Genomic DNA, 26,589 nt, shown 5'->3' on the forward strand with positions numbered 1-26,589 from the left:
AAAGGACAAGGGAAAGGAAAATTAAGTAAGATTGTAAGCTGTTGTACAGTAACACTTAATGTTTTTAAAAATATTCCTAATGAATATTCATCTCTTTCCCTAAAAGCAATCAGATGTCACCAGAAAAATAGTATGATTCAGTATACACCTGTTTGTTACAAAGTAATTGTTAATGTACATGCTAACTCTCACTGAAAAAAAAAAAAGACTGTGAAATAGAGTAATTAGTTTGGACAGCTAATCTGCTCTAAAAAGAAATATCAGCTTGTTTTTAAAGAAAGAGCAATGGATTGACAGTTTGAAGTTTGCAATCTGTAGGAGGCCACTTTTCAAGAACATTGCGCTCAGTTGATTATTGGTAGCATCTACTAATAATTATCAGTGCATTCATTAAATGGTTTCCAGTCCTTTTTAAGTTCCATGTCATCTGTATGTCCAGATAGCTAATTTTATTCAGCTATTTTAACATAACTGGGTTATAAAAATAGTGAGTAGGCAAATAATGCAAAAGGCATGTTTTGGATCCTTGCTGTGCTGCTGTTAGTCATGAATTGTGAATCTTTGCTGTATAATATGTGTACTTTGCACTCTGCAGTTATTTAAATGGCAGAATAGATTGTGTTTTTTTAAAAGAGTGTTTTATTCACACCACCTGTCTAAATTGCAAATGACACTTGTGAAGAATTGTGGGTTTTTTTTTTAATTCCAGTATTTAATTTGCTGCTAAAGCAGGCCTGCTTCAAGATGGATGTAATTTAAAGGTAATGCACTCCTTCTCTGACACAATAAAGAACAACCTCTTTCAACTGATCCTGTGCAGAATACATTTGAAGGTTATGCAACTGCAGATCTCGGCTAATCCAGGGTAATCTGCTCTTACTAAATGAATGCCTACATTCACAACCGTAGCACACAGTGTGAGTGTCTAGGAATAAAAGATTTTAGATTTTAGATATATCAATTGTGTTGGAAGGAAGTCATGTATCTGATTACTGCTGTCTGCATTGTGATGAGCTTTTTTGAAGAAGCAGATAGTTTCTGCCCTTCTCAGTGCATTTGCATTTACCATGGCAGAAGTGACGGCACTGGAACAAGGTAGGCTTTACCTCTTCTTTATCTTTTTTTCAAAACAAATGTTACACAGTATGATCCTAGGAAAACTGCTGATAACATTTTAATTCTAATGGTGGCGATTAATGTTAAATAACATCATTTCATTTGGTTTGCAAGTTACTTTCATAATGCATTAATATACCAGAGGAGATGTTTGTATTTTTTGCTGTTCTATTATACTAAGCTCCATGCATGGGAAGAGTAGGTGGCCATGAAATCTGATTTAATTGGATTGTATACAACATTTGCGGACTGAAACTGTAGGAAGGGGGAAAAAAGCCCACTAAGAAACATACTTGCTTGACAGAATGTCCTTAGAATCTACATCTTACTGCAATGCTGGTATGTTGAAAATGGTTTTAAAAACCATGTTGTCAGTCCATTGCACTTCTTTATGGTTACAGCTAATCATTCAGTAGGGAAATATCATTTGACAAGAAAAGACAAATGGGACCTGTAACAAAATGTTATAGCATGGAGTGCTTCTGTTCAGAGTTCCAGCCGCCATGCCCAGGATCTCCATTCCATTTCTCTTCTTTCCACTTCAGCTTTCTCCCCTTCCCCCCAATCAATAAACAATCCATGCTCATGAGCATGAACAGTCCTCATTGGGCTGTTTTTGGGGTGGGGAGTGGTACCCTGTTTCTCCCAAAGATACTTTTTCTTCTAGGGTTCCCTCAAGCCTGCTGACACCTCCCGTGTTCTCTAAGAGCAATCCAGAAGCTTGTTTCTGCATGGGTGTCTCTCGTCCCCCTCCATTACTGGAGAGAGGTCATGATCACGAAGAATTGTTGTTGCTAGCATTAATAGCTTGATAACATGTTTGTTTTTTTGCTCACGTTCGCTTAGTTGTATCATTTCCCCCCATTGGGACACAAACTACAAACAGCTTAAGATGCAAATTGTTATATTTTATCAACCTCTATTAGGAAATGGAGAACAACTGAATGAATGAGTGGCACAACGAGGTAAAACACAACCCAAAGAGGCAAATCCGTCTGTCTAGGAACAGCATTAAATGTTTGTAAACCTAAGATAGGCACTTGAATTAAGACTACCTTGATATTTTGGGACTTCATGGGACTCAGGTAGGAGGGGCTAGTTATTTTTTAAGCCTGTGAACATTGTTTAATTTCATTTGCTTATGGAAATTGTCACATGGTTGTTGTATTTACTTTTCTAAAACCAGAACTAACAGTCATCGTTCATGACACGTTTCCCCTGACTGGCTTGTGCAGTTTCTCACTCACACACACATAGGCTGCAATCCTATAGCCACCTACCTGGGGTTAAACTCCACTGAACTATGGGACCTACTTCTGAGGAGGCTTGCACAGGATTTCACTGTTAGCATTTGTCTCATCTTTCCACATGGATTGGGTGGGGGAAGGGAATAAAATGTCAAATCCACTCAATTTTGATCCACAAGCTTTGGAAAGCTTTCCTTTGGAAAATAAAACTAGAATGTTCAGTGCTTTTGATTCAAACAATGTGTTAAAAAGGTGTGCTTGTTTGAATGTAGTGTTTTGAGTGGCTCCAGTGCTCACACAGCACTATTCCCAAGGCTTGTACTTTTAACAGCTTGTTCTGAATTAAATCCTATTCTGACCTCGCTATGATTTCCCTGGTTTGAGATTCATGGAATTTGTCTTCGTATACATGGAGCCCGGCATATTTGTAATGCCGTCCCTTTAACGTTATGGGCCTATGTTTGGGTTGATAGCTTAGATTCCAACATGTTAAGGAGACTGCGGAAGTTTTACAAAAAGCTGTTGCTCAAAAGTACAATTTATCTCATGGACGATAATATGTCCAGGGCAGCCACTTGTGAATTGCCAAAAAATAGGACACAGACTTCCATAAAATTTTCATATGCTGATTTACATGCATAGATGCACGTTTAGAAATAATTTCAATAGTTTAGCTACAATACATCTTACCGTAGTGGGGAAGATTGTGACCGGGGGGCTGTGTGGTGGTGGTGCGTCGATTATACAACACAGCAGCAACCTTGCAGCCATTGTGGGGGTTTTCTGTGAAGCTGCAAAGCAAAGAAGTCAGGGACTCCAACTTTTTTCTCAGGAGCACATCTGCTGTCTATTTTCGCTCCAGAGTTGCGGCGAAGGCGTGGCCAGGCAGATGGCAACCCCTGATTGGTCACTGTCCGCTCAAGCAGAGATTGGGTCCGGCTACTGGAAACCCCATGCTTTCTCTGCTGCATCAGGATTAGCTGCCGCCACCCTAATGCAGTGAAAGTGTGGAGTTTTGCTTATTGTGACAACAACCCACTACCATATAGGCAGCCCGCAGGTGAGCAGTGTACATGCTCAGTCTGCTGTCCAGGTGCTCACTGTTCATGGGCAATTTCAAGATCTTTGCTTTCCCTTCTTATGGTTGAAACTGGGTTTGGACTACACAGCCTTTCAGATAGAGGATGCTTTGAACGTGAGGGTTGTCTTCTGCAAAGGCACCCTAAATATGTCCCTTTAAGTATATCACATATGCTGAGAAACATTTGGAGGAAAATTGGATTAAACTGAGAGATGCCATGTATATAGCTGCAACTGAATTGTATAGTATAATTGTATGCAAGGACTTAAGTAGAGCTGTTAAATGTATTATGGGAGTCATCTGGACTTGTTTGCTATGTGTGCTCCTTCTTGCACTGTGCGTAGCATCTGTCTGGACCACAAGGTAGGCCTGTTTCACACAAACAGTAGATGAGGTGCTAAACCTGTGCCTGGACTGTACTGCTTCAGATGACAGGTGGGGAAATCACTTGGTTAAGTAGTGCTGCAGAGAGAGAGAGAGAGAGAAATACTTACATGTAGAAAACTAGCAACAACAATACGTTTATTTTTGAAATGGTCAGTAGACTTATTCAATAAAGGTATTCATTCATTCAATACGTTTATTGCTCAATCCACAGATCAATGCAACACATACAAACTTGACATTTTGGAAAACTAGCACGTAACGCAGAAGGCTACGCCTCCCCCTCTAATATAGGGTGACCATATGAAAAGGAGGACAGGGCTCCTGTATCTTTAACAGTTGCATAGAAAAGGGAATTTCAGCAGGTGTCATTTGTATAGAGAACCTGGGGGAATTCCCTTTTCATCACAACAGTTAAAGCTGCATGAGCTATACCAGAGTGACCAGATTTAAAAGAGGGCAGGGCACCTGCAGCTTTAACTATTGTGATGAAGAGGAAATTCCCCCAGGTTCTCCACATATACAAATGACATCTGCTGAAATTCCCTTTTCAATACAATGGTTAAAGATACAGGAGCCCTGTCCTCCTTTTCATATGGTCACCCTAGGTAATCTATTGAGGGCCCCATATCGACAGAAGGCAAGGCCAAAGCTTGTGGGGAACATGGGCAGGGCCAAAAGTGGGTGATTCACCCCTTTTTCTCTTTTGCCACTCACTTTCCTCTCTCTGGTAAGAACCTGGTGAAATTCCCTTTTCATGACACATGCTGAAATTCCCTTTTCAATACAGTTGTTAAAGATACAGGAGCCCTGTCCTCCTTGTCATATGGTCACCCTACCTAATATCTAGTGAAGGTTCTTTGTTTTTTGTATGGAGGAGCATTCAGTGATTGATTCCCTCCCCCAACCTGCAGTTTGGTGTGATACAACCAAGGCATATGTTTCACCACCTAATCTGCTGTTTTCGTGAACTAGGCCATAGTCTTGACAAAAGCCAATAGGATAGCATCAATTTAGAAAACGAATAAAAGTCTATACAGGCTACCTTTCCCCAACCTGATATTCACTAGAGGAGTTGAGCTACAACTGCATCATCTCCTGCCAGCATGGCTGGGGATGATGGCAGTAGTAGTCCAACTCGTCTGGAGAGTATCTGGTTGAGGAAAGCATATGCAGAAATATGTGGAATACAAGTCTTGTCAGTATCTCTTACTGAACACGTGTGTTGTGAGAGGAAAGACACATTAGAAAGAGTAGATTTCATGTTTTGATGCTGAACAATTTTGACATTAGTGGAGCTGGACAATCAGTTGTTAGCTTACCCTGTGTAAAAAAACAACTATTATCGTAACTATTTATTATTGTTTGACTTTAGGTCTGTGCTGTGTAATGATCCTGATATGTTTGAAATCCCTGTAAATGTTCCAGTGGACACTGTAAAACTCCGAATAGAAAAGACCGTCATCCGAAAGATCCCAACAGAAGCCTTCTACTACTTGGTGGATCTCAAATACCTGTGGCTCACATACAACTCTGTGGCAAACATCGACACCAGCAGCTTTTATAATTTAAAACAGTTGCATGAGTTGCGTCTGGATGGGAATTTGCTGTCAAATTTCCCTTGGGAATCTTTGGCTGAGATGCCCAACCTCCGAACCCTTGACTTACACAACAATAAAGTGACCAGTATTCCGGCCGAGGCTGGCAAATATTTGAGAAACCTCACTTACCTGGACATTTCTAGCAACAAATTAACCTCCTTGCCATCTGACCTCATGGATATCTGGCTTCCATTTTCTGAAACAGCAACATCCAGAAACGTAGACTCCATAGCACAGAGGATCATATTAGGTAAGCCGGTGAACACTTTGATTTTCTTTCTTTGAACTGGTGGTGTCTCTGGATTAGTCCCTGGGCCGTTGGAGGATGTGATTGCCAGCTTCTTTGCTTCACCGAATTTTTCCCCCTGTTGCTGGATTGGCTGTATTCTTGCTACAATGGAGTTTCCCTTAATTCTGGTTTGGCATTTTAAGGCTAAATAGGAAGCGTGTGAGCAGCAATATCAACATCTTGGTCAGGATGTTTCGACTGGTGCTTCTCTGTGTGGCTTGCAGCACCCAGGCTAATCCCATGTTTCCTGTGGCCTGCCATGTGGACTGGTGGGGAGCAGCACCATTGCTGTGTGGCTTGTGAGCATCAGATGCACTGAATTGGTACATCCAAGCCTTGACAAGCCCCCTCTATGGACATGCATTATGAGGACATGTTACCTCTAAGCAGCCTTCCTCCACCTGATGTCCTCTGGGTGTGTAGGACTACAAGTCCAATCATCTCCAGCCAGCGGGCTAGGGATGGTTGGGGTTATAGTCTCACATAATCTAGAGGAAACCACACCGGGGAAGGCTGCTTTTAAGTATCTTACTGGAAATGAGCTGAGACATCCTTAAGACATGCATGAGTATTTCATACCATACCATACATCTTTATTGCGATCCACAAATCCATGAAAAAACATGGGAAGACAACATGCAAAGCTACAGACTCTGCCACTTAAATACTTAAGTGTGGCCTGCATCTAAATGTCACAGTATGGAATATGCCTGTTCAGGGTGCCAGCCAGTCAGCCAAGCTCTTTTCCAAGATACTCCATTCCCTTCTCACTCCCCATTTTCCATTCTTAGCATCCCCCACCACCACCTACAAAGTCAGTCAGTGTTCCATTCTCCCTGAGTTCCCCCAGCCTTTATGTTCCGTCCCCCCTGAATGTTTTTGTGTACTTACCTATTTTATTTATTTAAAATATTTATATCCCATCCTTCATTACCAAATTGCAGGCAGAATTCTTTAAACAATAATCAGAATAAAATACAAACCCACCATAAAACACAACATCTTCTTAACTAGGTATTGAAATACTTGGTTCTACAAACCCTGGGCTTCCTCTAAGCCTGCTAATACCTCTCTCTTGTGCCTCTCTTGTGCAATTTTGGCTGTGTAAGAATTCACACTTAGGAATGACTTTACTATTAATATCATTAGAGGCTGTTGGCTCCGATGTCAGTGGGTTGAAGAATCTGCTCCGGGTTTCAGTGGGAACTCTAAATGAGCTATCCAGAGTGCAAGAGAATCTTGTATAGCCCCTTTAGAGTTCTGATTGAAACCTGGAGTGGATTCACTATCCCACTGACATCAGATCCAACAGCCTCCACTGATTAGTATAGATTTAGGATATCCAAAACTCCAAATGTATCCTTGAGGGCAATCTAGGCAGTACAAATAAATGACCAGTAGAGGGCGCTGTTCCTTTTAGAGTCAGAACTCCAGCTTCCAGGATACTCCACTTGGGAGAAGGGTCCTTTAGTAGGGCCAGATCTACACCAAGCAGGATATTTTAATTTTTGTGAACCGCCCAGAGAGCTCCTATATTGGGCGGTATAGAAATGTAATAAATAAATAAATAAATAAATATATAACACTTTGAAAACATTTTGAAAACTGTATGTGGAGAGTGTTCTGGGCCCCAACACTTGTCATTACTGTTATAAACTGTTTTAAAGCAGTAGTGTAGATCTTGGCCAGGACTCTTATACTTCCCCTTTCTCCTGGGACTTGGTTCATCTCTCACACCATCTTCACATAATTCACTGATACTAACCCTGATTTAAGATTAGGTTCCCTCTTGCTAATTATCTGTGCCTGCATCTAGGTTTGGTAATGCCAAATGTGGAATCCATTGTTTCCTTTGTCTCAGTCAGGCTGCACATTATACTAAAGATGTACATTGCATTGCAAACCAAAGCTTTTATTAGGATTTTCTATGTAAACTCCTCCAACCGTTGTGACAGTCACAATATAAGAGTAGAAGAGTGTACTGAGCAGCTGGTTGCTAACAAATATAAATAGCACACTTGTTGGGAAAATATTCTATTGGGGAAAATATTGGGGATCGGGAAAATGCATTGGAAAGATAGTATCGACAGGTTTGCTTCATAACCTGCCACAGCTGCTTCTGCAACTTTGAGATGAATGTAGACACTGAAAAGTGGGATGGGAATGCACTATGAGATCCTAGTCTAACTCAGGGACAGCCCTACCATTAGGCAGAGTGAGGCGGTTGTCTCATGTGGCAGATACTAGAAGGTGGCAGCAAAGTGTTGGAGAAGAGAGCTGAGTGTCAACTGGTCTGCCCTGTGTCCTGTAGGCTAACCTGCTCCTTCAGGTGCAGTGGAGGAGGATGCTCCATTGTCAGTGTTGAAGAAACAGTCCAGTTGGTTTTGGCACATGGAATGGGAGAGGGATCCATCTTGTGCTTTGCCTCAGGCAGCAAAATGTCTTGGGCTGGCCCTGGTCTAACTGTAGATTTGAAATGCTGGCAAGGCTATGGCTCAAATATTTTCCTGTTTTAAGGTTTGCAGGACAACCCGTGGTATTGTGATTGTCGGATATCCAAGCTAATTGAACTATCCAAAATTGTGGATACTGTTGTTGTGCTTCTGGACCCATTTGTGGCTTGCAGTGGACCCGAGAGCCTGGCTGGAATCCTATTTCAAAGGGCAGAGCTGGAACAGTGTTTGAAACCATCAGTAATTACTTCAGCCACAAAAATCACCTCGCCTCTGGGAAGCAATGTTCTACTACGCTGTGACGCAACTGGCTATCCCACCCCACAACTCACCTGGGTTAGATCAGACAACATACCAGTGAACTATACAGGTATCTATTCTCAAGAGGTCACCTTGTTTTGAGTCAGAAACAACCTGTCAGATAATTGAGAGCCATTGTGGTGTAGTGGTTATAGTGGTAGACTTGGACTAGGAAGACCCAAGTTCAAATTACCACTCAGCCATGAAGCTCACTGGGTCGCCTTGGCCCGGTCTCACAGCTCAGGTCTTCCCACCACTGTCAGTACCTTGTCAGGAGTGGCTTCTCTACGAACTATGTGGTGGCTTATCTTGATAAACCACCACTTCCTTAAAAATATTAAATGTTTTATTAAATGTTAAGTGGAAAATTAAAAAAACAACCTTTAATTATTGTAGGGGTGGGCAACTTGTGGCCTTCCTCCTATTTTGTAGTTTTTCAAACCCTGCTTCCCTTGGCATTTGGAGGAACCCAGCAGTTCTTAGTGAATGCCTATTAGAGACCATGTGACCTCACCCTCTCCAATAAGCATTCAGGAAGAACTCCTGGGTTCCTGAAAATGCAGGGGGTGTTTTAGAAAGAAAGAAAGAAAGAAAGAAAGAAAGAAAGAAAGAAAGAAAGACCCTCTCAACAACTGGCTACATTTAAAAGGGTATGTGGAAACCCGCCCCCCCCCTCCCCAAGGAGAAAATTATCTGAAATTCTCACTTCTCCCAGACCCTTTTCACCGAGTTTTCATTTCCACCCCACCCCAAATTGCCAAAAATGGAATGGTCAACATTTTTGGCACAGCACTAATTACTATAATTTATCATACTGTTTCTCAAATCAATTCTAAACAATTGTGTACTCATGCTATAAGAAGCTGGTCAGGTGAAAGCTAGGAGCCCTATTCAGGCACTGTAGTAAGTGATGAAACTCACCATGTGAGCAGGAATGGAGCTGTGCTGAGTAAGCCACACACACCCCAACATCACAGAATGTAGCTCCTCCCATAGACTTCCACATGATTTGGAATCCTGATCATGCAGGATTCTGAGTTGTGTGTAAGTGCACACACAACTGTACTTGTGAAGGGCCCCCTGCTGCACACTGTATGTATAGAATCCTATGGGAGGAGCTACATTATGATGTGACATCAGGGGTAGAGTGTTTCAGCAGAGCCACATTCCTGCTTATGTGGTGAGCGTCACCGATTGCCATAACACCAGAATAGGGCAAAAAAATGGAAGATTAATCCAGACATGACAAAGGTGCTCCTGGTTAGTTAGATCAGAGAATAGGGACTCAGCTTGTTCTGCATGGGGTTACATTTTGCCTGAAGGCTCATGCTTGCAGTTTGGCTGTACTCCTGGATGATCATTGTGTTTGGTGGAAGAAGATGTACCAGAGGAAGACCCATGTTAGAAGAGGCATTTTCTCCTGGGAGGGAGAAGTGGGAATGACTCTTCTAAGATATTGGCCTGGTTCAGACAACATGCAAAACCAGTGGTTCCCAAACTTTTTCAGGAAACCGCCCCCTTGGTTCCACAAACTCGTGTCCAGTGCCCCCAACCCTACACTATAAAAAACATTATTCAGAATAGCGGTTTTCAACAACCCACTAAAGAAGATGATAACAATAAAATTCAAAACAGTAACAATTAATTGAATATTTATTGAAAATTCAATTACATTTTTTTAATTTATTCCGTTAAACATAATTGATGAACTTGATCCAGTGATATCATCTTTTCAAAGTCTGATAGTCATTTAGCAAGGATATTAGATATCACATTTAGTAACTAGGGTAGAATACCTCACTATTCTGTAAATTCTTAATGTGATGAAGTGATACCAGTTTCCCAATGTCTGGTTTAAAGTCACTTTACATGAGTCTTCAATCACCACGTTTAGTAATCTGGAGTCGATTTCTTTGCTTGGAGAGAAGTAGGCAGACCACACTAAAACCACATTCCACCAAATATGATGTTGGAAATGCAACCAGGAGCTTCTGAGCCACTCTCCATAGTGCAGGATAGCGACCAGAAATTTCCTTCTGTAACCAAAACTCCTGGTATGATTTCTTAAACTTTGGCTTCAGTTCAATGTCATTTTGTAGTTCAATTGCCCCCTTTAAATGGGAAGCACTTGCTGAGGGAGGGAAAAGAGAGCGAACACCTCTGTTTTGCAGCCGGCGTGGCAGAGCACACCAAGCAGGGTATGTCTCTTCCTTAGTATTTTGGTGCTTTTGAAACATTTCAATCCACCGTTAAAAGGACTCTTCTTAAACGGTATTAATACATGTGTGGATTCTTCCCATATATGACTTGGGACCATACTACTTTCTCCCATAAAAATGTCCCTGGGTTTTAAGACCTTCTGGAGAGCCGCTTCTTAGAAAAGACAACCTCGAGCATCCCCCTGCCACCCCGTTTCCTCTTAGCGCCCCCTGCTGCCCCTTTGCCTCTTAACATCCCTCTATGCAATCCCACCGCCCCCAAGGGGGCAATACCGCCCACTTTGGGAACCACTGTGCTAAACCATGCTGCTTAACCATAAAATGGTTAAGGGAATGCATTAAAATGTTTTTTTTTAATAGATTGATCTAACCAAATCCATTAATTGGGCTAATTAAACATTATAGCTATATTGAAAAAAATGCTGCTTCTTTGAAATGTTTGTTCAAGGGCTATGAAAAGCATGATGAATGTATGATAGCTGGTTCTTTGCTTTCAGATTACCATTCTTACTTGCATTGACTTCTTTTCCAGTTATTCAAGAAAGTCCAGGAGAGGGTGTAAGATGGTCCATCATTAGCTTGACAGGCATTTCCTACAAGGATGCAGGTGACTACAGGTGTAAAGCCAAAAATTTGGCTGGAATGTCAGAAGCTTCTGTTACTGTCACTGTGGTTGGTGTTATCACCACGACAGTGTCGCCACAAAAATATGGGAAAAAGACTGAAGCAGACCAGCAAAACACCACCCAAGAAGAGATCAAGCAAGAACCCTTAAATGCGACGACTGCTGCTTCTACAGTATTGCCTACGACCACCTCTTCTCCTACCACACTGGCTGCCACTGAAAGGTCTACAACCGAAAGAGCCACTGACAAAAAACAACTCAAGTCCATGCCTGATGGAAAAAAGGTTTCTAAGGCAATTACCAATGGAAGCAAAAAACAGCCGGGTGACATTAGTAAGAAAGATGGTGCTGCATCGCTCACTCCAGCAACAGCAGCAATACAAACTGTTGCAGTAAAAAACCTAAGAGTCATTCCTGAAACCGACGAAAGGGTTACCTTAATGTGGAAAACCGTCAATGCCTCCAACAACTCTGCTCTGACAGTGTTGTACTCAAAGTACGGGGAGAAAGACATGCTGCCACTGAGCATGGACCCCACCAAAAACAAAGTCACAATAGATGGTTTGGAACCCAGTACACAGTATATGGCTTGCGTCTGTCCCAAAGGGATTCCTCCCCCAAAGGACCAATGCATCATTTTCTCTACGAATGGAATCAGAATGGAAGAGGATTCTCAGATTTCCATTTTGCTGGTGGCCAGTGGGGTTGCCTGTGTAATTGTTCTACCGTTGATATTTTTTTTACTTTATAAAGTCTTAATGCTTCACAGAAAACCCAAATCCACCAGGGAAGCGGACCTTGCGAAAGAAACCTATGTCAAATTTGAAACTCTTTCCTTGAAACCACGTTCAGTGGGGGCAGGTGGAGAGCTTTGGGCCCGTCGGAACACTGAAGAGTCCGAACGACTGCTCCTTTGTTCTAGGTCAAGTATGGATTCTCAGATGACCTTCAAAAGTGAAGGTTCAAGGTCGGAGTACTTCTGCTGACTCTGGGTGCTCAGTGGGCCATCTGAAGATCCCTGATTGTGAGAGGAAAATGACTGCATTCTTGTGTCTTATATTTGACCAGTATTGGTTGTAAAACATGAGCATCAAACACAGCAGCATTGGATATCAAAAGTCTTCAGTGGTGGGACATATAGAGGGAAAAAGACGCCTCTTCAGAAAGTAACGTTTTGTGACTGCTATTATTTTTGAAGCAATTTTGCCTGTTTCATATTCTTTTTTTAAAATGCATTTGCTAATTGTTGTTTAAACAAAAGATGAGTAAAACCTGTACCTGCTAATACATATCCATTGCTATCCTTGTTTCTTGTTTTTAGGAGGAGAATATACCTTAAAAATCCATTTTGCTCAGTTAAAACCAAAATACCAGTCTACTGTGCTTGAACATTTTGAAAGACACAAAGGCTCCAATCTAGTATACCCCATTGAAATGCTGGAGCTATAGTTTAATTCTGTTTTCGAACTGTGGCCAAGATGATAAAAATGCAGTTCAAACTGTGGAACATTGTTAAACATTTTATGATGCCAGGTTGTGATATGCAGTTAACCAAAGCAAAGTTAATGGATTGGATCTAGATTAAGTTAGTCACACTTGAATTCCATTGAAATCAATGGGATTTAACTAGTCCCATTGATTTCAATGGAAATAAAGCATGACTAACTTCAACCTAGTTACCCAAAATTCATGACTTTCCCCCTTTTTCTTCTTCTTTTTTGCTTGTGTTAAAAATACCTAAGCAGTGCATAATGGATACATTTGGAAGAAGCTTTATCTGCATTATGAATTTAAGGTAAGGATTAATATCCAAAGTTATGTAAGAGGTAAATGTTGGCACAAAACTAGTATGTGACTATATGACCAGATTCAGATGATCAGTGGGGGAAACAACACAATTTCCCCTGCACCTGCCACTCGCATGACCAGTATTTATCTAATTGCCCACGTCATCGGAACCTGGCATACGGTGTGACGGGGTGGCTTCTAACCCATGGCATTGTAGGGGTTGTGGGATGGGTTACAAGCCATCCCGGCCATGCACCAGTTTTGGATGACACAGCAACCCACGTTGCGGGTAATTAGTTAAATGCCTGTCACAGGGAGGCAACAACCCATACTACATTGTTTCTCCCACTGATCATGCAAACCTGGCCAATAAGTATATGAAATTGATACGGTAACAGATTCCAAACTTACATACACAGGTTAGAACTGAGCGTTAAGAAAGGTGTAAAGGAGAGCCCTGAAGGATCAGATCAAGGGTAAATTTAGTTAATCACCCATCCAGATGACTCAAGTGAAATAATCTCACTTATTTTTTTCTAACAATTTCTTCCAATGGAGGGATGTAAACACGGTGGGGGTGGGGTGCCCTCAAGGACGTTTATTGGGACTGGTGCTTTATAACTTGCTCATAAATGATTTGGAGTTAGTGGGGAGCAATGAGATGGCCAAGTTTGCTGAAGGCGCCACATTCTTTAGGGTGGTTCAAACAAGACAGCAAAGAACCAAAGCACCATGTACATTGATGGTGCTATATAAATAAATAATAATAATAACTTCAAAAAGATACCTCCAAATGGTGGCACCGGGCATTAAAATAGCAAATGTGCTTTAGTGCAAGTATGTGTAAAGTGATAAACATTGGGTCAAAATATCCTAATTACCCATTTATGCTGATAGGGTTTAATCTGGGACTGACTTACCAGGAAAGGATTTAGGGGTTGTGGTGGATAGCTTGATGACAATGTTGACCCAGGGACTGTCTTCATGGTGCCACGCTGGTGTCATTCCACTGCCAAACCCTGCACTCATGCTGGTGCACAGTGGCAGCAACTTGTCCTAACAAGGGGAGGCAGCATGGGCTTTCTGGCAGCCATTAGGCTCGCCACACCCACATCTGTCCCCTCCCCCTCCCCCAGGATTAGACAGATTCATGGAGGATAAAATATCAAAGGCTACTAGTCATGATGGTTGCATGTTACCTCCAGTATTAGAGATGTGTGTGGGAGGGTGCTGTTGGTCTGTTGCCCTTGTGACCTGCTTATGGGCTTCCCATTTGCATCTGGCTGGCCACTGTGGAAACAGAATTCTGGACATTGTCCCGATCCAGCATAGCTCTTCTTATGTTCTCTCGGTCTGAGTTCTGTTTGGCAGTGAAAGTAGAGATGGGCAACATATGGTCCTCCAGATGTTGCCAGACTGCAATTCCCATCATCCCTAACTATTGACTACAATGGCTAGGCCTAATGGACCTTCTCCTAATGGGAGCTGCAGTCCAACAACACCTGGAGGACCACAGCCGTAAACATTCCTTTTAATTACAGCTTCATTTACAATTGGTTTTAATTATGCTCGGCATTGAGTTACCAAGTTTGTGCCAGGTTTCACCCCTTTTTTTACTGGAAGTTCTTGTAGAAAGGGAGTTTTCACAATGATTAATGTTTATGGAACTTGGCTTTGGCATAGATTAAAAATCAGCTTGACTAGAAATGTACAAGACAAGGCCATTGCTGGTGCAATGTATTTTATGCTTGCTGTACAGGCTTCATGAGCTGAGACAGACCAAGCCTCTTTCACAATGCCTCTCAACACATTTTGTATCTAAACTTTCTCTTCCCATTTATATAAACCAAATAGTTCAAGTCTGCCATAACAGCACACCTGATCTTAGCTGACTAATATAACTGTCCAGAATGATACACATTTATGTGGTGCATCCATGAACTGCCTTTTTTGAGAGATTCAAAGGGGCTTATAGGAGGTATAGTGAACTACAATCAAATACAAAATGGAGGCCAGATCTACACCAACAGGATATAACACCATGAAAGCAGTTTAAAAACGGTATGTGGAATGTGTCAATGGGCCCCAATAATTGTCAGTGCACTTCAATACTGTTATAAAGCAGTAGTGTAAATCCTGCCATAGTGATGTTACAATCCTATTTGAGAATAAGTCTTTTTGAACTCAGTAGGACTTTAACCAGCAGAGGATTACATGAAAAAGGGGGAAAAGGAAGAAGCCAGTGAGATGAATTGCTGTCATCTCTTTCCCCACCTCCTGTTGCTTCACCAAATGGGGTGGGGGGTAGATCTATAATACCGGTTCACAGTGGTATTGAAGTGCACAGATAACTGTTGGGACATACTGCACATTCCATATACTGCTTTCATGGTGTTATTTCCTGTTTTTTATTCCACGATATCCAGAATACCACAACAAATGTCACTGTGTGTCCTACGAGGTATGAATGCGCAAGAGGGATATGATGTTATCATGATGGGACCATCATGATTTGATGAGAGGCGTAAATCTGCCCCCCACAGAGGCCATTAGAACCAACTGCCCCATGAAGAGGAGAGGAGGAAGGACTGAGCTGTCATAATTTCCACCACTCTCAACAGTCTACTGTTTTAATGACATGTTATTTTTCTTTTTAACCATATGTCAGCGGCTTCAGGAGCCCTGTTGGCTGAAGAGAGGGGTAAATTCTTTATTTTTAAAAAATACCACATAATAAAATTGTTGCTCAGTGCTTCAGTTACAGCAGATGAGCCAATGAAATGGGTGCCATATATTAGAAAATGCCATTTAAAGGCCTGCGTGAATAGGGTGGCCAATGTCTGACACCAAAAGATAACTGAGAAGGCACCAAGCAAATGTATTTATGGAGGGAGTTCCATAATTTAGGTGCCACTACAAGAAAGACCTTCTCCTAGAACTTAAGAAGAGCCATGCTAGACCAGACCATGGGTCCATCTACTCAAGCACTCCCTTCATACAGTGGTAAACCAGTTGTCAACCAGAAATTCTCAGCAGGACACAGTGCAACAGCACCCTCCCACCCATGTTCCCCAGTAACAGGTATATATAGGTTTACTAGCAGTAGCTATGCACCTTGTTCCAATTAATAGGACCTATATGACTAAAGAATTCATTATTTTTATTTGTCTATCTTAGGAACAACACAAAACTAAAGAAAGAGGCATGGACTTCAGTCAGCTGGCTCTGGTAACCAGCCGATGGATTTTTTTTAAAGGGACACTGCTTCCAGGAGCTTTAGATAACTCCCTTGGATCGTCATCACTGAACTGAATGTATGAGCTGTAAGCTTACGGTGTGATAAATAATGCTGTGCTCAAGAGAGATCATTCCTAGGCCTTTCTTTTGTAATATGAAGCAATATGAATGCAGATTCAGACTTTCGACTGCATAGATGGTATGTTGTTGTGGTGGACACGGAAAATATATTTGTGTAGCCAAGTCTACTAGGGTATGCCTATACTACTCAACTGATGGCTTTGGAAGAGTTTGTCTGTATGAAATACTTTCTAAGGAGCTGGAGATGTGAACTGATAGAGGTAGCGAGGCGAAGTGCCAGGAAGATCCTGTTTTGACATTTCTGATGGCCATGTTCAGCCCTACCCAGGCATAAAGGGTGGCGGTGGGGACCTGCAGGAGTACACATGCCAACCCTAACCTAATGCCCCCACACTCCCCTGTGTTGAGTGGGGAGGTCTAAAGGGGATTTGAAGTGCATTTAGCTGAATGTGCTTAGAATCTTCTTTGCAAATGGAAACCTTGCATTACCAGGGTTCCCAATCATGCAGTGAATTCTTAGCAAATTCAGCCGATCATTCTTAGAATGACTCTTGGATGGGGTGCACGGGGACATTGGAGGAAGGACTGGCATGGGTGCCCCTGCACCCCCTTCTTAGTTTATGTCCTGACGTGTGCATAGGACTATCGTCGTTCTGTTTTGGGAGGACCCTGCCTATCAGTATTTCATCTTCTAAAAAATGTAAATAAACAGATTTTTTTTAACAAATCAAGGTTATTTACTTATTTATAAATGTTCTAATATGCTGCCTTTCATTATAAGTTCCAATGGTCAAGTCACATGTAATGAATGACAGTCCCAACAACCTGGTTCACGTGTAACAAGAAGCCACCATGGGGGAATTTGCCTGTAGGGCTTCTTTCACTGCAGCAGTTGCCATTTTGAATATTCAGGACATGCCGGGGGCACACTGTAACTTCTCATTACATGGGAACCCGGTGAAGGTGGATTGCTGGGGTGGTTGCTAAGCCACCCAGAACCCACAGGCTGTTATAGGGTTGTGGGTGGTTTCTCAACCACTTCAACAACTTACCCTCATTGTGTTTGCACAAAATGATGGTGGCTGCTGCACTGAGAAACACCACAGGGAAATTCACCCATGGTGGCTTCTCATTATGTGCAAAACAAGAGGCAATTATAAAATGTATAATAAATGCACAAAATCAGTCACTTTGAAATTCAATATATCTCACACTTCAACTATTCTTCTCTGATACGTAGGCCGGGCTGTTAATCAAAAGGGCTAGTTCCCCCCCCCCTCCTAAGACGAAGAAACAAATTAATCTAATAAATGAAAGGTCGATTGGCAGTATCTATGCCTTTGGCCAAGGGAACACCACTCCTTAGTAATGCTTCAGCTGCTTTACCATTGAAAGACTTCACTTGGAGAAATTCCACCATTAGAACTATCACCTGTTTGGGGTATTTAATTTTTGTAGAAAGCAGCAACTCCATTTTCCTGGTGAGTTTGGGATCCCATCACATTCTATGCTTGAGTTCCTCTTCTCAGTGTTAACAGAAGTATCCTATATCCAGAAAATGGAACATTAAACTCTTCTAATTGAAAAGGGGGCTTGACCAATAGTCATTTAAGCTCATGGTAATTAGCGTCCGTAAACAAATACCAACTGCAGGTCATTTGTAAGGGGATTTTCTGAGCCAATTACAAAAACAATGAGTACTCAAAGCTCACATTGATTCATTTCAGAAGAATCTGTAGGCAGGACTTCATTCCTTTTATTTAAAAAAGAGAGAGAAAAGAAGCCATTTTCTCCAGTACAGATCAAGGCGTGCAAAAGTAGGGCAACATTTCAGAACCACAAATGGTCTATAGTTTACTTCTATATGTGTTGACAAGAGATGGCAATGTATGAAGTTTGTACAGTTCTGCATTCTTGGAAGACTTGTCTATTTTGCATTACATGCGCTGCCTTTTCCTTGCATATTATGTGAAGGAGGCTGCTAAGTTTCTTATGCCCTTGCCATCAGTTATGGGCATATCCATGGAGCTTTTGCCATTGGTTTCAGTGCAATTGGACTGATCCTAAATATTTGTGGTGCTGCCTCTGTCTACAGCACTGGAGCAGCATTAGAATTTACTTGCTTGCCCAAGTAAATCTTAGGATCAGGGGGGAATGTTATTTTTTCAGTTTAACTGGGAACCAAAACCATCTCCTGTTAAATAACTATTTTAATAAGCACAGGAAGCTGCTGTACCCCCAAACAGAATTGCTTATTTTTCTGGACCTGTCACAAGTATTAATTTGAATAGGAATATAATAATTGTGCCAATTTCCAAAGTTTAGATTTTGATATTGAAATTTGATCCTGTCATTTGACATTCACATTCAAGGAATCAGAACCTGAGGCTGAAAGGTGAAATTTAACTATTTTGGTGAGCTGTGTGAATTAAATGAGTAACAATAATGTATTTATTTATTTATTGCATTTATATACCGCCTCATAGCCGAAGATCTCTGGGCGGTTTACAAAAGTTAAAAACAGTAAACATTAAAAACAGATATACAAAGTTTAAAAACATAAAATGCATAAAAACAACTGTATCCTTGTAAAAACAGGTATTCTGGGGTCAGTTAGAAACAAACTCAGCACATGTTATTAACTGCCTGGGAGAAGAGAAAGGTTTTAACCTGGTGCTGAAAAGATAACAATGTTGGCAATAATAAAAAATGTATTGTGTCAGCTGTCAAATATTGATAACTATTGCATGTCTCCTCTTAAGTATTGTCAAACACTACTTTTTACTACATCTCAGTTGTCAAACATTGTTAGGCATGGAATGTTGAATGTCTGGTGCTGCTGCATGTTGACTGCTATTGCATGCCAGCCATCAAATATTGTGAGATATTGACTGCTACATCTGATAATATCCCCAATATTTCCCATATTAATCCTGTATAATTAGACTTTAAGCTGTGATGTCATATAGTCCTGATAAATTCCTTAATGTTGAGATGTTGAGTTAAAATAGTATTGTAAAAAGTCATGCTTTTAGTTGAAAACCATGAGGGAAAGTGAAACTAGCACATAGTTTAACTATGGAATTCACTATTACAAGTTGTAGTGATGGCCACCAACATGTATGGCTTTAAAAGGGGATTAGACAAATTTATGAAGGCTAAGCCTGTCTGTGGCTATTAGTCATGATGGCTGTATGCTACTTCCAATATCAGAGGTAGCATGGCTATGTATATCAGTTGCTGGGGAACACAAGCAGGAGGATGCTATTGGAGTCATGTCCCACTTCTGGGTTTCCCATGGGCAGCTGGTTGACCAATGTCTGAACAGAATGCTGGACTAGATGGATCCTTGGTCTGATCCAGCATGGCTCTTCTTATCTTCATGTATTAATGTTGAAGTTGGGTCAAATTTCAACCTAAAGTACAAAAAAACTCAGTTAACTACTAAGGCAGCAACCCTGTGTGTACACTTACACAGGAGTATTCCTCACTGAACACAGTGGAACTTACTTTTATTGCACAGGATTGTACTGTAAGAAACCCAACCTTCTCATTTCTGTCACTGCTTCATTCTTCTACAGAAGAATGGCAACTTTTACAGCAGAGAGGGAAGCATAGGGCAGTGGATTTACTAAGATTTATCCACTCCATTGTATGCAAAGTTAAAATAAGCTTCAAGTTCACTCACAAAAACATTTCCCCTTTTTAAGAAATGTCACACGTGATCTGTGCTGTAGCTTTTTATTCTTGTGCCATTGTCTCCCACCCTGTTCCAGTCTAGCTCTCTTATCTGTAGCCAGAAAGAGAAACGACAGCTGTTGAGTCTTTTCGGTATCTACAAAATATGAAGGCTAACCTCTGTGTTGTTTTCACAGTGACATTTGGTTCTCTGATACATGGCACTGCTGCCTCAGAGGTCTTGTTGGATCAAACTACTTCACATATGGCCGAGACCCCTGTGATCTAAGATTAGGTCCATTCAGAAACTATTGACTTTTTAGTGCATTACATGGCCTCCACTTACACATCTATTATAGCCAAAAGCACATATCTAAAGAGTGAAACAATATGCAAGCCACAGCTAACAGCGATGTGCTTTTTTCTTTTCCTTCAGATTTGGGGAGTTCAATTTTTATTGGAGACCCCCATGTACGGTGATGGGCTTAATGCTTCCCTCTCCAGTTGCAGCTTTACCTGGTGTGGCTTCACGGCTGAAAACTCCTCCTGACGGTACACAATGTCCTGAGAGCAAGCTCCATTGAATAGAGGGGGACTTCTTCAGAGTCAATGCATAGGATCGCACTGCACCTTTTGATCAGTTATATAGAACTTTATGCGAAGTGGAACATAGTGGCAGCATGCAGTCTGATCTGTGTATTAATTGCTTCACTTGTAGAAAGTTCAGATTTCAGGCGAAACCTGGCAATTCAAATGTAGCATTTGCAACCTTGTTAGGGTCATTTCTGCATGGTAGAATTAATACAAGCATTTGTATATCTCAACCAATGTCGATAGAGTTCATAAAGTCCAATATCTAATTCTCCAAGTGGACATGTATATGGCATGTTATCCAAGCATCGTTGCTTCTTGTTTGCGAGTGGAGAAGGAAGCATAGAATAGAGACCCAGACACCAGAACGTGGGTTAAACTAGGGCCTCTTTATTTGAATAACATAGGTAGTTCTCCCCGCCCTGGATTAGCACATGAAAGTGTGGGAATCGATGTGTCTTTTCTCAGGCCACTCTCTGAGGTTTATGCATGAGCATTCTCCAAAGCCAGGAAAAACCCGGCTCCTTTCTTATATGCCACTCTACAACTGTGGGGAGACTGCCTCACGTCACCCCCTCCTTGTGCCTCACAGCTCAGGGTAGGTGAGGCAGGAGGGTCTCCAAAGGCAAACAATATCCTGACACGGGAGCCTCACAGTTCCCTAGAAGCAGGTCCTCTGTATGTGCCAATCACCAAAAGATGCCATAGTGCTCACTGACCCTATTAAACCGCCCAGAGAGCTTCGGCTGTGGGGCGGTATATAAATGTAATAAAATAAATAAATAAATATTCTGATATTGCCAATTCCTGCACATCCTGCCTCAGCTTTGGCACCCTACACATTGTTGCTTCTTGTTTCCAGTGGGAACAAGTTCTCGGTGCTCACTTGGCCTTTCACTCTGTAAATTAAGTCAGGATCTACGCTACTGCTTTATAACAGATGCTCATCATTTATTTATAAAGCGCCATAACTGTACATGGCACTGTAAAGAGAGCAAAACAACGCCCTGCCCAAATGGCTTACAATCTAGAAATGCCATCAAATTTTAATAGGTTAAAATTGGAATTGAAAATAAATAACGTTTCAAAGTGTTATATCCTGCTTGGTATAGATCTGGCCTTATACTACATTTAGCCCTGTAATGATACTCAAGGATGTCAGAAATCAATTGTTTCAACCAATGCACATAATTTTCAACTCTAGGTAATACAGATCATTTCAAGGCATCAATTTTCAGGTGCAATTCTATGCATGCTTCCTAATAAAGAGGACCATCTTTTGAAGCAGAGGGTTTTTGTGGTAAACCGGGCCTCTCATGTGCTGTGTACTAGGTGGAGGGGCTAGAGGATGACAAGAACAGTATTGACTTGTTTCCCGATACACCAGGAACTGTGAAGGGTATCCTGCTTTCCTCGAAAGACCTTAGCATATTTGGGGTTATCTATTCCCCCCCCTTTGGAACAACCCTGTGTCACAGGTTGAGATGAGAGACAGTGAGTGATCATGGCTGAGTACCGAAGTGTATTTAATCCAGGTCCAAACATTTCTACTCTACTGCCTGTCCATGTACAAATGGAAACAATCACATTCTGGGTGGATCATTAAACAGGCAAACAATTGTTGTGAACTGCCCAGAGAGCTTTGGCTATTGGGAGGCATAGAAATGAAATAAATAAATAAATAACTACATAAATACATATACAAACCTCAAAAAGATAGTCATATAAAAGCACAGTGCTAGCAATAGGATTCCACATTTATATGAACCCAAACAGTGAGCAATTTTAGGCAGCCTTGTCCATTAGATAGTATTTTAGGCATGAACTCAGATTTGCATACAAAGCCATGAAGACTCCAGCTACAGTTCCTCATGTGTGAAATAAGAAAACTACCTTGTCAGGGATGATACAATTAGTTTCTCTTGTCATTCGAGTAATGGAGGGGATGGATAAAGCAAACAGTAGGTTACAATGCATAGATGTGTAAACACTAAGGAAACAGCACCATGCAGTTAATCTTAGGATGGGAGAGAGCGATACAGCTTCCAATTGGTATTTCATGCTGTTTATTTTCCAAGAGTGCAAGTCCATCAGCTTTTGTCAATTTGGGCCAATAAAGCCAACATTCCCAGCAATGGCTTCATGTACAGCTGTGGTGCTTTCTGGACACTGCCAGGATTACCAGCTGCTGTGTTGTGCAATTGCAATCTAACTCTCTTAATGATAGAATAGTCAACTGAACATTTTGCAAGCAAGGCACATTGTACACTGCCAGTTGATAAAGAGCTATTCACCGTGTGTAGTGGAAGTTGTTAAAGACACCCAAAGCTTGGAGTAACTAGACAGAAGACTCCCAATGCAGCAATTCACTGAGACATCTATGAGATACGAACAGGTCAAGCCAGCAGAGAAGTTCATGTCATGTTTAGGTTTTGTGCAGGGTACGAAGGACTGTCTTCTGATGGATGGGTTGTTCAGTCCAAGTCCAGTTAAAAAACCATAAAAAGGGGCCTTGAAGTTGCCAATCAACAGCAAGCACTTGGACAGCAGATTGAGCAGGCACAAAGGTAGCATGGTCACAGCCCCCCCTGTATTTCTATTTAAGCTATAGTAATTATTTTTAAACCCCTTCCTGTAGCAGGTGGACCAGTATTAAGGAGGAGAAGGTCCTTAATGTCAGGTACTTTGGGGGAGGCTGTAAAGAAGGCAAATTCCATGTTAGGCATAATGAGGAAAGGAATTGAGAATAAAACTGCCGCTGTCATACTGCCTTTATACAAATCTATGTTACATAACCACGGTTTAAACACACTCACTAACCATTTGCTGTAAAAGGGTTAGCAGCCTAACCATGGATTAGCATGTTGTCTGAACAGGCCCATTATCATTTAATCAATCCATCAATTTGTGTCTTATTTTAATTCCAAATTGGGTGGCTGCTTTATTTCCCTCTGTTGTAGTGGCATATCTGACCTTGCCAGAGTGCATTACTTACTACACATCAAAAAGTAACATGAAAATTATTGGGTTCCATCCTACTGTTTAGTTGGTCATCATCAGGTTTTTTTGGTTCTTGGAGCATGATCTAGCCAAAGGCAAACACTTCCGAATCCTGTTTGCCTCATTTGAGCAGATGTTTAAATCTTCGTCACTGAAATAAGTGGAATGTTGGAAATGTTTCTTTGTTGCTGGTGGAAGGTGTCTCTTCTATGATTAAAACTCACATTCTCAAGAGATGGAATTTTGTGCTCATTATCAAATTTTCATTTGTGATCGTGGAATTGGATAAAAATCTTCCTAGGTTCAAACCTCTGCTCAGCAAGGCAATTGTCCAAGTGGCTTTAGGGAAGTCATTATCTTATATCCTAGAGCTCCATTAGATGGGAGGAAATCACACTTGCCTACCGTCGCTTCTCCGCCCTGCTTTTGTTGCTCGATACTTCCTCTTTCTCTTCGGGAGAGGAAAGAGGAAGTAAAAAAGTGCATGTGGCCCATTCAGAGGCTTTTATCATGCCACTTCTCCTGCACACAGCAGGAGATAGTGGCAACTTCTGACTTTAAAAATAATATGGACTTACCGGCGGCTATTTTTGTTGCACAAAGAAGGCTAGAAGGGGCAGGAGGCATGTGGGAGTCCGACAACGTCGTGAGAGGGACCCGTGAAAATCCGTGAGTGCCCAGCAATGAGCATGCAATAAAACGCTCATCTGATGACGCCCCTATTCTACCACACAGGGTTGTTTTGTGTTAAAACTGTTACTTAAATTCCATGTAGGATGAAAAGGAACAAAAAATGCAACAAATAATAAATAAGTATAATGCATTTCACATAGTGGAAATGTTGGTCCAAATGCCAAAAGGTTAAAATGCTAAAAGCACGGAAAAAGCACCTATAACGTGGACATCATCAGGACTTTGTTTTTAAAGAAGAGGCTATTAGCTGAGGTTGATTGGATAGTTGCACTTTGGCTAGTTTCCCTGGAGTATGGAGCTGGCTACGTTTCTATTTGCAAACACAAGCTTCACTCAAGTGGCACTAAAAGGGGAAGAAAGAAGGGTATAAGCTGTAGAAGAGAACGAGAGTCATTCTAATGTCTGGATAAAAGGAGTTCTATGTTTTGGGAAATATAACACCCCTACCTAACCTAATAATAATAATAATAATGATAATGTTTTCAAATGTTTCACAGAAGACAATTTTCTTTTTTAATTAGTACCTTTAAAACAACAAGAACAACAACACACTTATTCTACAGTTTTGATTTTGCATTGGAATTTTGCAGCAGTGCATGTGATCTTTGGTTTTAAGCCATGTTAAATTTGTAACAAGAGGGTCAGACATTTCATACTTGGCTTCCAAATTAAAAAAAAAAAAGAGTGAAAAAAAAGTGTGTGTTCATGAGTACAGAAGAGATCACCCTGGAATTTCTTCACGGGTCAGAGCTAGCGACAGTGACCATCTCAATGCTATAGTCAAGAAAGGCAAGAACAGAGAATCAACCCTGGAGAAGATGTATGTTGGCTGGCTGATGGATGCACATTGGGGATTACATTTGCTTGTTTTGTTCTGAAGATGACCGAAGCTGAACAAGCTATTTTCTCCTACTGGCACTAAACGCACACACACATACACACACACACACATTGCAAGACTATGATTCTCTTTCTCACACTTAACTTCCTTGTGGTTTTTAAAATCACTTTGGTTAGTCTGTCAGCTCAAGAGCTCTGGAACTGTCCCAAAGGATACCAAATACAGAAGGAAAATTCTTCTTGCATAGGTGAGTGAATTTGTTTTCAACTTCATATCAGTTAAGAGGATTAGCAATGCTGGACTTTTTTTAAAAAAAATCATTTATTTTTTCTGTTTTTAACTGATTGTGTGCCTTTATTTTATGGATGTTCTGCATGTCTCACTGTAGATCCTGTATATGTTTTTAGAAGTTAAAAAATGCATTCGGATCTGGGATCTTAATCTTGATATCCAGCGGGATAATAACAGGTGTCTCAGAACTTCTGCCAAGAAACTTGCAAGCAAAAAAACAAAAGCAGGCATGAGAAATATCTGGATGAAATGTTTGATAAAATCATTTAAGTACTGATTCCAAATTATATATTTAATGGACGTTAGGTTCATGTGTGTTCTGGAGTAACTACATCTGAGCATTAACATTGTAGTAACTATTTTTTGAGTGATAGTTACTATTTCTTGAGTCAAACATCCAAGGGTATATCTACACTACAACTGTCTTCTATGCCACCAAAGGAGCCTGGGAATTGTAGTTTAGTTAGTAAAATGATCTATTAGATGTGACTAGTACCCTCTCTCAGAACTACAATTCCCAGACTTCTTTGTGAAGAAGGAATGACTGATAAACTAATTTAAGTCTGTACTGTAAATCAAGGGTTGGCTGACTATGCTTGTGGAATCTGCTTTTTATTTTTTCATTTTATTTTTACTAGAACCCCAAGTTCTACTGACCAGAGCCTGGTGCAAAAGAATTAACAATCAAATTTCCCCACACAAAAATCCCACACAACTCCTGAATACTCAAGGCTTTCTTCTGGAGTTTAGTTTAGGGCAGAGGGGTATCATTTCGTTGTTGTAATTCTTAAACAATTGAAAGCCAGAATTCTTGATGAGCTACAGCAAATACCCATAGATCTACCAGTAGATTGAGACCTACCTTTTGTGAACCGCCCAGAGAGCTCTAGCTATTGGGCAGTATAAAAATGAAATAAATAAATAAATAAATAAATAAATAAATACCTTCTGCCCATCTCTGGCTGCAACCAGGCCAGCCCTACCATTAGGTAGAGTGAGGCAGTTGCCTCAGGCAGCAGATGCTGGGAGTTGGCAGCCAGGTATTAGAGAAGAGATCTGTGTGCTACATGGCAT

General features: G+C 41.1%; 3 protein-coding genes across 4 annotated transcripts in view; 2 read left to right on the forward strand and 1 right to left on the reverse strand.

Moving 5' to 3' along the window:
• The window catches only part of CASP6 (caspase 6), a 459,872-nt gene that overhangs the window by 94,369 nt on the left and 338,914 nt on the right, over positions 1 to 26,589 (reverse strand). The window lies entirely within an intron of this gene.
• Positions 980 to 12,301, forward strand: LRIT3 (leucine rich repeat, Ig-like and transmembrane domains 3). The gene is made up of 4 exons (XM_063135865.1): positions 980 to 1,095; positions 5,204 to 5,679; positions 8,236 to 8,541; positions 11,223 to 12,301. The coding sequence occupies exons 1-4, from the start codon at positions 980 to 982 to the stop codon at positions 12,299 to 12,301; spliced, it is 1,977 nt and encodes a 658-aa protein (XP_062991935.1).
• Positions 24,849 to 26,589, forward strand: part of EGF (epidermal growth factor) — a 58,835-nt gene continuing 57,094 nt past the window's right edge. For both annotated transcript variants that reach the window (XM_063135511.1, XM_063135513.1), the window contains exon 1: positions 24,849 to 25,471. In XM_063135511.1, coding sequence (XP_062991581.1) covers positions 25,345 to 25,471 — 127 coding nt within the window. In that variant the 5' untranslated portion in view covers positions 24,849 to 25,344. The remainder of the gene's footprint in view (positions 25,472 to 26,589) is intronic.

Source organism: Elgaria multicarinata, chromosome 10, assembly GCF_023053635.1.
Source record: "Elgaria multicarinata webbii isolate HBS135686 ecotype San Diego chromosome 10, rElgMul1.1.pri, whole genome shotgun sequence".
NCBI classification, from domain to species: Eukaryota; Metazoa; Chordata; class Lepidosauria; order Squamata; family Anguidae; genus Elgaria; species Elgaria multicarinata.